The 13,672-nt window shown below is 28.8% G+C and overlaps 1 protein-coding gene across 1 annotated transcript in view; it reads left to right on the top strand.

Moving 5' to 3' along the window:
* The first annotated feature begins 350 nt into the window (after positions 1-350).
* LOC115875601 (nuclear protein localization protein 4 homolog) overlaps positions 351-13,672 on the top strand; it is a 46,416-nt gene continuing 33,094 nt past the window's right edge. Inside the window, exons 1-8 of the mRNA XM_030891098.1 lie at positions 351-458; positions 615-857; positions 918-1,099; positions 1,181-1,442; positions 1,507-1,645; positions 1,733-1,956; positions 4,550-4,652; positions 4,709-4,870. Coding sequence (XP_030746958.1) covers positions 444-458; positions 615-857; positions 918-1,099; positions 1,181-1,442; positions 1,507-1,645; positions 1,733-1,956; positions 4,550-4,652; positions 4,709-4,870 — 1,330 coding nt within the window. The 5' untranslated portion in view covers positions 351-443. The remainder of the gene's footprint in view (positions 459-614; positions 858-917; positions 1,100-1,180; positions 1,443-1,506; positions 1,646-1,732; positions 1,957-4,549; positions 4,653-4,708; positions 4,871-13,672) is intronic.

Genomic DNA, 13,672 nt, shown 5'->3' with positions numbered 1-13,672 from the left:
AATCCAGCCAAAATACACTACTATACAGATATTCTAATTATAAATTGTACAGTCTAATGTAAATATTATCTACCTGTTTGAAACCATCTATTTATAGAAACTCTAAAAATATATCAAACACCCCAAGTAACTAGAGATATTTGTACTCTTTAAATAAATTAAAAACTACCTTCTGTCTATTATTTTTTATATAATAAATTTTACTGTTTGGTTGGTGCAGTTATTCCAATGTTTAATTGTTTAATTTATTAAAAATTATTATAAAAATATGTTTTTTTTAAATAAATTTAGGGAATTTTGTATTTTCATATTTCCCTACCTGGATTTCGTTAACAACAGGTTAACAACCTCCAGCTCTCCCAATTCCAAATTCCCTAAACTATTTTGACAAGTAAACTCAAAAGTTTTGAAGAGGGTAGTTAAATCTATTTATTTTTTTCAGAATGTCTAAACAACTTGTGAGTAATTCTAGATATGTGGCATAATTATAAATTTAGCATAAAATTTGTTATATTATAACATTGTATTGATAGGAAAACTAAATTGTCATGCATATAACCTCAAAATTTCAAAAATATATAAGATGACAAAGATTTATTTTTATAAAATTTTAGTTATTACGAATTCAGAGTCCAGAAGGAACGAGAAGAATCGAGATTAGTCCCTCGTCGACTACTAGTCAACTGTTTGAAACTATCTATGAAGCATTCAATTTAAATAGTTTTGCATTTGCCTTGTATAAACAAAGAAATAAAAAGGACGAAATAGCTAGCAGTAAAACGAAATCGCTCAGATCTATAGGCCTTAAACATGGGGATATGATATATTTGAGTCCACTTAATGGCTCAGTTTTATTCGTAAGAAAATGGAATATAAATGAAAAAAATAAGTATCTCTATCTTTTTCTAATTTTATAGTCTGTTACACCATCAGGAGAACCAATACCTGAAGCTGGACCTTCAACTAGTAGTGGTTCCAAACCTGGTAGTGCTTCTAATAAGGCTCTAGCAACTGCAAAATCTACTGTAAAAGAAGACGAGGTTGATCAGATTTTGTCCAAGTTGGAGGGTAGAATAGAAAGAAAAAGAGATGATAAATTGTGAGTAAAAAAATCATTATAGAACTATATTTCTATACATATAAAATTTTCAGTTATTTATTCATTTATATTTATTTTTAGATGTCGCCACAATTCCAATTCTAAATGTGTTCATTGTTCACCATTGGAACCATTCGATGAGACTTATTTAAAAGATCATAACATTAAACATATATCATTTCATTCTTACCTGCGCAAAATGATGTCCGGAGTTGACCGTGGAAAATTTTTGGCACTTGAAGATATATCGTGTAGTATCAAGACTGGCTGCAAGGACCACCCACCATGGCCTAAGGGTATTTGCTCAAAGTGTCAACCAAATGCGATTACATTAAATATGCAGGTGACTGCCATTATATTAGAGAAGTGACTATATCAGGTTTTTTTTTATAACATTTTAATTTCAGTCATACCGTCATGTTGATAATGTAACATTTGAAAACACCAAAATAGTGGAAAAGTTTCTAAATTATTGGAGAGGTACGGGTCACCAGAGAATAGGATTTTTATATGGAAGTTATGATGTTCATTCTGATATACCTCTAGGTAAATATTTCAAGATTTAAGATAATATACTGTTTATAAATGGATCAGATTTTAATATTGTATAAACTTATATTTTTTAATTTATAGGTATCAAAGCAAATGTAGTAGCTATTTATGAACCACCTCAGGAAAGTTCTAGAGACACAATTAGACTGTTACCAGATGAGAAGGAGGCAGTTGTCGAGCATATAGCAAGTGCTTTGGGCTTGAGAAAAGTTGGTTGGATCTTTACTGATCTGTTGCCTGAAGATATTAAAAAGGGCACTGTAAAACATACAAGAAATGTGGAATCACATTTCCTATCGGCACAGGTAATGGGCTTATTTTTATTAACCACAAAACTTTTGATATAAAACTAGAACAGGGCAATTAACTAGTAAGGATTTAAAGACTCAATAAATAATACAAGTTAGTTTTTTATTTTCTTTGAATTAATTTAACTTTTGTAGGGCTCTGTTTTTACACATACAAATTAAATTTATTTAAAAATTAATATTTATTAATAATTATGCCATATATGGTAATCGCAAAACAATTTCCGATGCACATGATCAAATTTGAGTGACAAGCGATGGCGACAGCGCTGCCAGATCGTGATGGATTTATGAGATGAATCTTAATTTAAGAGTGACAAACAATATGTTTATTATATCATTTTTTAAAGATTTTTACGTTTTATTTTTAATTTAGTAACTAATATTTTAGTAATTAATTGATTTATTTGTTTTATAGCTTATTTTACTTATTGCAATTGGCAATAACTACTCCATTACGAAGATTATTCTAAGCGTTATTATGGGTTATTTATTTATTTATTGATGTACATCTTACAACGCAATAAGTGGTAATAACAAGAGGGTGCTATTAATGCACAAACTAGTAATCACAGAATTTAATGAAAACTAACGTAGAAATAACTTTGATAGTGGTGTAATGTGCTTATCAATCCATCTTACTTCTCTGACTGCAGTCAAGGGTAATAAAGGACCTTTATTATCACGTTCTTGTTCAAAATAGTTTATCAGGGAAACTACAAGGCGTTTGTTTCGACTGTTTAAATGCGTCGGCATATTTTCAACACACAGTTTCAAGAAAACTCGAAAATTTAGTCCAATAAAAGAACTTTTTGTGCTTAAAAGTCCAATTAAAAAAAAAACTATGAAAATAGGCAAAAAAACGAGAATACTCGCAAAGATTCAACAACACGATATTATACACAATAATGACTGACATTTAGGATAATTGTCAAATAGTAAACGACAGCCTTGCTGAAAACGGCGCAATGTGACCAACATAGCGATAATAAAATTCGGTTTAAACTAATTTTTGCAGCTTTAATCTACATAAAATATCTGTTACAATCATGTGCTTTATAAAGTAAAATGAAGAGCTGCTCGGTATCTTAAATTATACAAAAAATTTAAACATTTTTGCCAAAATTTCATTTGTCAATAGTGTCAATGACGATATGATTGATGACGTGCATCGGAAAATGTTCCGCGATTACAATATTTACCTATCTCTCGGTTCTTCCAATTTGAATATATGTACCGTCTCTGTGTTACTACTGCAGCACAGAAACTGACCACACAAACTAAAAGCTAAACAGGATATTGACACACATCTTTTCACCCCTCTACGAAACTCAAATGTGACCAACATAACGATAATAAAATTCGGTTTTTGCAGCTTTAATCTAAATAAAATATCTGTTACAATCATGTGCTCTATAAAGTAAAATGAAGAGCTGCTCGGTATCTTAAATTATATAACAAATTTAAACATTTTTGCCAAAATTTTATTTAGTCAGGTTTATAGACTTTAGTGTCAATGTCAATATGATTGATGACGTGCATCAGAAAATGTTTTGCAATTACTATAGGTCCTGTTCAGTGATATTAGGAAAACTTATGTGAAATGAATGATTGTAAAGTTAAACTAGATTTATTATAAATATTGTTTTAAAAATCAATTAATTGAATATTCAGGGTGTCCCAATGTTCCTACATATTTTTTGTATCAAAATAAGTTTATTGGACAAAATTTACCTCTATACAAAACTGCTTCGTTTATCCGCTAGAATACATTTTAAGAACCGTTATTCCTATTTGAATGAGCTTTTGGGTGATTATGTTTTGCTAAGTGCTTTAACCTTTCAGGTTTTCAAATATTTTTTGAAAATAAAATAAAAGTAGTATTTCTTCTGTTAGAATGACATAAGACAAGCCAAATCTAATAATAATAATATCTTAGGTATTAATTTAGTTTTACTGTCCTCAGTAAATTGTAAAAAAAATTAAAAATGGATTCAAATGGTCTATAGGAAACTAAAATTTTAAACTAAAACATTCAAAACATTTTTATAGATTTTTTAAATAATTTGATACTCTTGTATATGAAAAAACTAATTTACTAACTAATGTTATGTTTTTTTCTATAAGCCATTGAAACAAGTTTGGTACATTTTTTATTTTTACATGTTGTGTTGTTAAAAAAAATACAAACTCAAACAAAAACAAAAAACATTACTTTAATAATGTATTAAAATAATAAACAATAAACAATTTTACGAAAATCTGAAAAAATATAAAAAAAATGATATTTTTCTAAAAGTCCCTGTATATTTTATGAGACTTGGTTCATAAACGCAGAATTATTATTGAACGATTTCCTTCTTTGACCTTTTCTGATATTTTGTCACCTAACCTTACTTTTTGTATATTGAAGAGAATGTTTGTAATATGTCGCTAAGATAGTTCCACAAGAAATTCCACATTCCACACTGAGAAATTCCACACAAACTTTTTTCTAAAATCTCAATAATAAAATATTTTCCCATTTGTTGTGAATTTTTTGACCATACCCTGTACATACCACATCTATAATATTTATAATATTTTTCAGGAATGTATTATGGCGGGATATTTTCAAAACTTACATCCCAACGCTTGCAAATACGCATCAAGTGGATCATTCGGGTCTAAATTTGTTACCATTTGTGTAACAGGTGAGATATAAGGATTTGACAGTTATTTAATGCTTATGATCCTACGATTTTTACAGGTGATAAAACAAACCAAGTTCACATGGAGGGGTATCAGGTTTCCAACCAGTGCATGGCTCTAGTGAAGGATAATTGTCTAGTTCCCACCAAAGACGTTTCAGAATTAGGTTATGTCCGAGAATCGTCTGACAAACAATATGTTCCTGATGTGTATTATAAGGTAAGTGAAATAATGACTTAATGCACCTATTTTAGTCTGTCTAGCGAGAGAATATTTAAGAATATTTTCGATAGAAAACATAATATCATTAAAAACATTACTTTGGCATATATTCTTTTGCTGAACAGATTTTAATATGCGAGTTCCCTAAAATTCTTCCATCTTTTTTTATACAAATTTGGGAACTGGTAGCACACGTTCTTACAGAATAATATAAGATTTGTTCAGACGTATTTTCAAAATAAAAAGGTTGTTTTGCATTTTACAATTTGTCTGTGAATTAAAATGGGTAATTATTAGGAAAACTGGAAATCGTGGGATTTTCACCAAAATTGGTATACACCTTTGAATAAGAAGACTAAGGAAGGAGCATAATGCTATCCATGTATTCATGCATGGTAGGCGCAAAAGGCACCATAAAAGCTCTCTAGGGTGGGGATCCTTGACAGTTCTGTTTGAAGATTCATTTGACACAATTGAATTTGATTTGAAATTTTGTGGATTTGTCAGTCTTTATGGAGCTTATTTTATGTTATTTATTATTTATTCTACTACTGATAGTTGTATAAAGGTAGTAAATCTAGATGGAAATTGTGGCAGAACTTAAATTAACAGTGACACTATTGCGATTTATCGAAAAAGACTCTAAAATAGTTGGTTGTATAGCGTGCGGTAGATCTCGGCAAAAATTGAGTGAAATAATGGTACAACTTTTCGCTAGTAAGTGACTATATAATATACATACGTGTAGTAAACCGATCATTTATGAAATTCACTTAAATTAACTAAGTTATATATTTTTCTTGCATTTTAGCTTTTATTTATTACTTGTCAAAGATTAGATGTCAAAGAATTTAGATACGTTAATTTGACTTACCTGCTTCAGTAGCGTAACTGCCAACATTTATTCACAAAGTAAAATAAAACAACAAATTATTGAGTCTACCCCACGTCTACCCTACATCATAGTTTTACATTTTTTAAATAAAATTAGAACGGCACTGATAAACCGGAATTTAAGTCGGCTATATTTGAGGCCCATCGCGGTGTACCTAAGATTTTTGATATGCTCCTTCCTTAGTCTTCTTATTCAAAGGTATTCACCCTATTTTGAGGTCGTAGATTACGAATCTGGACTTTTTCGGGTTCCGTACCAAAAGGGTAAAAACGGAAACCCGATTACTAAGTGTGGGTTTACATGCATACGTAATGCGTCGTCCGTCGTTCATTTTATGTAATTTTATTGGTTTATTTCAAAAATGACATCTCATACTTGAATATGATTGGACTAACGGAACGACGGACGACGCATTACGGATGCATATAAACTTACCTTAAGACTTCGCTGTCCGTCCGTCTGTCACAAAGGTCTATCTTATGAACCGTTATAGCTAGACAGTTGAAATTTTCGCAGATAATGTATCTATGTTGCCGATATAAGAACAAATACTAAAAACATAATAATTAACTAAATGTTTATAAATAAAAGAGTAGTTTCACTAAACATTATCTTTTAAGTAAGAATTTTACATAGAATCTTTCAAGTCCTCGGTGGCCGCGTGGTTAAAGCGTTAGGACTTTACGCTGCTATGACGTTAGAGCCGTAGTAAGGCAGGTTCGAATCCTAGTCAAGGCGAATTTTCTTTAATCGGTTTTTTTTATTTTTACATATTTATTAGTGATTAATACAATTTTTAGTAATGTGTTTCTTCATTTTTTTAAAATTACTTATACACGTATTCAAAATTTCAGCTAAATCGGTAAAAAGTTTATAATAACATAGTGTCTAATATTGTATAGATACTGAATGGTACGGAACTCTTCGTGCTCGTGTCCGACTCACACTTGACCAATTTTTTCCTGGCCGTCTCTTACCGTTTTTCAGAAAAACGGAAAATCATTTCAACATTGAATTTTTCTTTATTTCAGCACTATAAAGTAATAATTTCACTGTATTTTCATTATATTATAGTTTATCTAAAAGCCACACTTGATTGAAGATAGAATAATGTCCAAAATTTTACTGAAAATCACTTTTCTTAACAAAATGACAAAGAAAATTGAAACAAGATGGAAGTTTGACATTTCATATATCCTTCTTTCTCTCTCCTATGTAATGAGAGAGACAAATATATTCTAGATCTAATCTAGAAATTTGAAAATTTGCAACGTTGCCATATTTTGTTATTGTATTTTTTCGGGTGATTAGAGATTTTAAATAAATTATGTACTTATGAGATCTGACAATAGTTAAATATACCTACATCCACGAAGTTGCACGAAAGAGTTTTGATTGCATTGGTTCAATTTCTTTGCAGAGGGGGTTAATTCAAATTTGCATTGGTTTAAACTTCCTTGCGGAGGGGGGTAATCTTTTTTTGATATAATATAACAAAAAGGTAAAATAGCAGTTATGGGAAGGAGCCGTTCCTCTGGCGACCGCCTTTCGTAATCCCCGAGGGAGCAAAAAAAAACGCGCTAACTTTAGGTTTAGCGTTGGCACCCAATATTTTCAGATTGTTTACAAATTTATTTTAGCAAATTTTCCTCTATTATGCATAGAATTGCTTAAAAAAAGTAACAGAAAATAGCAAAAACCTCATTGTTTATTGAATACCTAGCAAAATATGTGCTAGAAATCCTTAAAAATATGAAAAATTAAGAAAAATTCGATGTTGAAATAATTTTTCGTTTTTCTGAAAAACAGAAGAGACCGCCAGAAAAAAGATACGTAATCTACAACCTCAAAATAGGGTGTATATCAATTTTGGTGATAATCGGACGATTTCCAGTTTTCCCAATAATTACCTTAAAATGACAGGAAACAACACTGCATCTCTCATGTATTCTCCTGTTGGACAAGCTTTATATATGGGAGTCTTAAAACAGAGGCTAGAAATCAGTTACTACAAAAAAAGTTAGTTCTTTGTTGATTCTTTCTTAATTGGTTTACTTAATAATTATAATCTGCTGCTGGTGTTACTTATACAGGGTGTCCCCATATTAAAAACTACTCCCACCACTACATAAATTTTAGTTGAAATATTTTCCAAGTCTACCGACGACCAATTTTTGTCTTTTGTAAAAAAATGTTTCTTGTCACATCAAGCTATGTAGGCGCATAAAATCTAGTATGCGCCTATAATCTAGTTGTCGAAAATATGGAATTTTATGATAGTATCACAAATTTGACAATAAGATTCATAAATTTTATATTAATTAACTTTCGGGTTTACTTTTTATTGATGCCCTCTGATGGACAAAGGAAGCATTTTCGTATAGAGGTAAATTGTGTGCAATTAACTTATTTTGATTCTAAAAATTCGTAGTAGTTCTATGTCCACGGAATATTGAGACACCATGTATAGTGATCAATTTTATACTAATTTTAAATATTTTAAAGAATATGCTATTCTAATTAATAATAATTTGAACAAAAAACATAGTTATATATTTTCTATGTACTACGCTACTAGATGGTTAGAAATAAAACAAACTATTACAGATGCGGAAAGTAATTTTATTTGAAATCATCTAACATGAGGTGGTAGGTACTTAGTTATCACAAATATTAGTTGGGTAACAAGGCACATACACTCCTACATTGAGTTCTCGCGTTGAAAGGATTAGGTAAAAAGTAGCACACCCAGTATCATATTTGATTTTAGATCAATTTTTGTGTTATTAAAAAAATAGTTACACTGCAAGAGGGTTGAATTAGCATAAATAAATCATCTTTATTTTAACATAGGAAAGAATTATTTGAATACACATAAATGTATTTTGTCAATTAATTATTGCACTAATTATTAACTAATGAATTTCAGGGCTTCTTGAATGACTCACACTATGAAATTTTCCATATGAATACATTAACCGCGATTCTGTCAAAATCTATGATTTAGTCTACTCTTAGTACATTTTTCTAGATTATAGTTGAGGGTTGGAACCTTTGGGTGTTACAACAGCTTATGTATGTGTAGAAGCTATGAAAAAATAGTGAATAACAATAATAAAGTAATATGAATGGCAGTTCATTGGTTGCTATAAAATGTTAAGTTACAATTGATAATTTATTTAAAAAAGAAAGTGAGAATGTAATTTTTGCTTAATAAAAGAAAATAAATAAAAATTCTACCAAAAATTGCCAGGATATTATATTGCACTGTATCTTTTTTAACCTAAAATATAAATATAAATTAAAAAGAATTCTTTAAAAATTATTATTTGACAATTATTTGAATTTATCTAGGTTGATTAATATTAATGTTATGCTATATTTATGGTCGAACAGAAATAAAATAATGTTTTTTTATAAATTGATAATAGTCATTTAAAAGCTTGTTGTAATTGCCAAGAATTTATCTGGTTTTTCAAGCAATTACATCTTAATTACATTTTTTGTAATCATTCATCTTTTGAATTAATAATTTTTGGTGACAATTTTTATTATGAAGTAAACATTTCTTCGAACTATATTTATTCAGGAAAAAAATATACTGGGCGTTTCTCAAAAGTGCATTCATTCACCTCTAAAACTTTTTTATTTTTTTTTATTTGGTACGTCAGTATATGACATAAATAAGGATTGCTTGACGTATTAAATTGTTTTCGGTCACTTCCTGTTTTACCGGAAACGACTACAACTTTTGATTTTTGAATGACACCCTCGGTATTTTTTTACTTTATTCGATAGAAAATTACATTCTGAATAAAATGACATATCATGTATCAACTTTTGACATTTTCGCATATGGTTTATTTGAAATTGTAACATGAGGTTCATCACAATTTGACTCGAAATACCAATTGTGTGGTACCAAATTATTTGTAAAAAATGCTTTTTCCAAGTATGCTAATGTCCACCTTCGTTCCATTTGAAAAAAATGAGCTATGAATATAAATATGATTTAGGCATATTTTAACCGACCAGGACGAGACACCAAGAACAGTAGAGCATAAAATAGATTTTTCCAAGACTCTTGATTAAAAATTAGTGTTTTATCACAGCCGTGCGAAAATATCAAAATTTGACATATGATACGTCATTCTATTCAGAGTGTCATTTTCTGTCGAGTAAAGTAAAAAAAATACCGAGGGTGCTATTTAAAAATTAAAAGTTGTAGTCATTTCTGGTGAAACAGGAAGCGACCGAAAGTAATCGAACGTCTATTGTTTTTATTTAATTCACTTACACAACGTTTCGGTCAAATGTATCGCTGACCATTTTCAACTGTAAACTGAATATATTAAAGCTGGTTTTATAATTCAAAATAAAAATCAAGTTAAGTAGGTAGTAAATCAATTTTTGAAGTAGGTGCCTCTTGCAGTTTTAAACTTGAGGAGAAGAAAACTTGTAAAAGTAATAAAATTTAATGTCGATTCTGGGTGGTTTTACGTTTAAATAACTTTGTACTGAGCTACACATTACACAAACGTGGCTTTGAAACGGCGCAGTCAGTATATCATTACAACCTTTAATAGTTACATATTAGTTTTACACTACATTGGACATATGCCACTGATTTACCGTTTGACGTTTACATTTACTACCGACGAGGTCTAGTCTACGTTTAACTGTTTATGCACACATTGATTACGTTTTATATCTAGTACAGTATATACAGGGTAATTTACCAGAAATAATAAAAAGCAAGTGTTTGGCGCTATACATGTAATTCTAATTGATATAAACTTCTTTGATAGTTAAACAATATACTTAGGTTTGATATGTGTGTACACCAGACGCGTTTAGTGAAAAAAAAAATCTTGCATATGAAAATTAATTTAGCTATTTAGTAATATTAAAGAAACACTTAAATTATAGATATTTTATAAGTTGATTATCGAAAATCTAGTGAGTATACACTCAGATGCAAAAAAAGCAACGGAAAAATTTTTGGTCAAGTCTAAAATGTTATATCGTTTTCATTTTTAGTCCTATTTCCTTGTTTTTTTTTTGGCAAATAGAGTTCTATCAGTGTCGATATGACATTACAATAGTCACCAAAGTCACCTCGTGATATTAAAAAATAACATCATACAGTAATGATAGTTGAAAAAATTGCAAATTGTTGGTGACAGGTTCATTTCTCTCTTAAAAATTAATCAAGGCATGTGATGACATGAGTCAAAATCAAAATGTTCAGGAGACATGATTCTGATCGAAAAATACAGTTTTAGGAAAAGTTACTCTCGAAATTATTGCACAGGGTGTTTTAAAGTTAGGGTAAGAAACAACCCTTCAATTAACCCGGTATACCAACTAAAGTTTATAAAAAACTGAGTTTAAACTTGACGAATTAAAGTAGATATATTTATATACAGGCTCAAAATTCATGAAAATAGGGTTAAAAGTAAAAAATATACAGGGTTGTTCACCACATACGACACGGAGTATTGTAGCTAAACGATTAGATTTTTACAAATTGTAAGTTTTGGGTTCGTTGAAGGACTATTAGAGCTACAATTTAAAAATATTTTTACAAGATACAGAGTGTCCCAAAAAAATAAAAAAATATCAGAGTTGTATTTTTTTAAATGGAACACCCTGTATATTATTGCATTTTTAGTTTCTACGATTAAAATAAAGGTAAATTTGATTAAGGTTTATTACACTTAAACCTTACCGTTTTTGAAATATTTTCAATTTTGTGAAATTGCAGTATAAATTTTAAGGCTTCATTTCTCCGAGGGTATCAAAGTTTTTAATACTAAATATTTACTGAAGTTTATTTATTGATTATTGATCAGTTATTGTGTTGCAATAATAAAAATTACACTACCTTATACAGAGTATCTAAAATTTTATTTTAAATAATTACTAGCTTTAAACGGCAATAACTTGTTTAATTTAAATAGAACGCCCTGTATATTTTAGGAGAATCAGGTGCATAATTTAATTGTCTATCAAATTTTTTACTTATCCCTTTTATTACTATTCCACTTTTTACCTATCCCTGCAAGTTTTCGTAGAAAATGCATTTTATTATAATTTAGACCTCATTTATCAATATACCCATGGAATATTGACATTTTAGATTGTTTTTATAACAACAAATGTACAAAATGTACAGCCTATTAATATTATCGTTTTTAGCAAAATGATAATATTACTAGCCCATTTGTATGCAAAAAGAAAACTATTTAAATCTTTATAACAGAGTATACCATTAATTAAATATACCACCATTATTTCCGCCCAAATTGTAATCAATTACATACTTAATTATGTTCGTTAATAAATTATTCTAAATAAATGTGGATTTGAATCAGAAATCAATATAATAATAAGTTATAAAAATGAATGTCTCTGTTGTTATAAATAAGCATTTGTCAAAAAATGAAATATCATTTTTAAGGTGTTACTTTTTACCACACTATCTAATACACATAAAAATTCAAATTTTTAGTATTTGGTGCCATTATTATTAATCAATGCAAACAGTCAATTAATGTAGTTTGAATACTGGAATTATATTAATTGGTTCTCTTTAACAAATATTTAAACAGTTTTTTTTAATTTTTTAAGGAAATAAACAAACTATATCGACAATATATTAGTATCTGTACTGTTTAAAAATTTGGTACATCTTTAAAAATAATCTCAAATGTCAGTATTCCATGGGTATATTGATAAATGAACTTAAAATTACAAGAAAATGCATTTTTCTACGGAAACTTGAAGCGATAGGTAAAAATGGTATAATACAATTTGATAGACAATTAAACTGTGCATCTGGTTCTCATAAAATATACATGGTGTTCCATTTAAATTAAACAAGTTATTGCCGTTTAAAGCTAGTAATTATTTAAAATAACATTTTAGACACTCTGTATAAGGTAGTATAATTTTTATTATTGCAACACAATAACTGATCAATAAATAAACTTCAGTAAATATTTAGTATTAAAAACTTTGATACCCTTGTAGAAATGAAGCCTTAAAATTTTGACTGCAATTTCACAAAATTGAAAATATGTCAAAAACGGTAAGGTTTAAGTGTAATAAACCTTTACCAAATTTACCTTTATTTTAATGGTAGAAACTAAAAATGTAATAATATACAGGGTGTTCCATTTAAAAAAATACAACTTTGATATTTTTTATTTATCTGGGACACTCTGTATCTTGTAAAAATATTTTTAAATTGTAGCTCTAATAGTCCTTCAATGAACCCAAAACTTACAATTTGTAAAAATCTAATCTTTTAGGTACAATACTCCGTGTCGTATGTGGTAAACAACCCTGTATTTTCTGTCCATACTGGCTGATATTTAAAGGTAATTATATATGTATAGTTATTTACTAAATGCAGATAAATGCAAACTGAAATGCTTAATAATTTTTTGTTTATAGAAGAAAAATATGTCTTAATATAATATCTTTTTTAACTTGGGACGGTTATATGATGAATTAAGATTAAACACAGATGTGAATATGATGAGTATTTTGTAGGAGGTGATCCACTGTTCCAAAATAACTCCATATCATATTTTCCGTTGGTTATTTTTTAGGTGACTGTACTGTAGCAGGAATTGCTTCAAATTTACTTTCAGAGTAAAATGTATTTTTTAAATTAAATACTTTGATTTTTGAACACTATTTAGCAATAAATTTTGCTTTTAAAAATATAACATTAATCCAAAATGGATTTATTTTTGAAGCGTTTCAGATAAATTTTCTTTTTCAACACTTGAAAGCAAATTAATCTGGTTTTTTTTAGTAATAGGTTTACCAGCAATTTGATAATGTATTTATTGAAAATTAATCTAGAAATACTAAAATTTTGTTATCAGTAGG

This window comes from Sitophilus oryzae, unplaced genomic scaffold (genome assembly GCF_002938485.1).
Source record: "Sitophilus oryzae breed Bouriz unplaced genomic scaffold, Soryzae_2.0 scaffold_1390_pilon_pilon, whole genome shotgun sequence".
Lineage (NCBI taxonomy): Eukaryota > Metazoa > Arthropoda > Insecta > Coleoptera > Curculionidae > Sitophilus > Sitophilus oryzae.
Note: the sequence above shows the minus strand (reverse complement) of the source record. Positions and strands in the feature narration are given on the sequence as shown.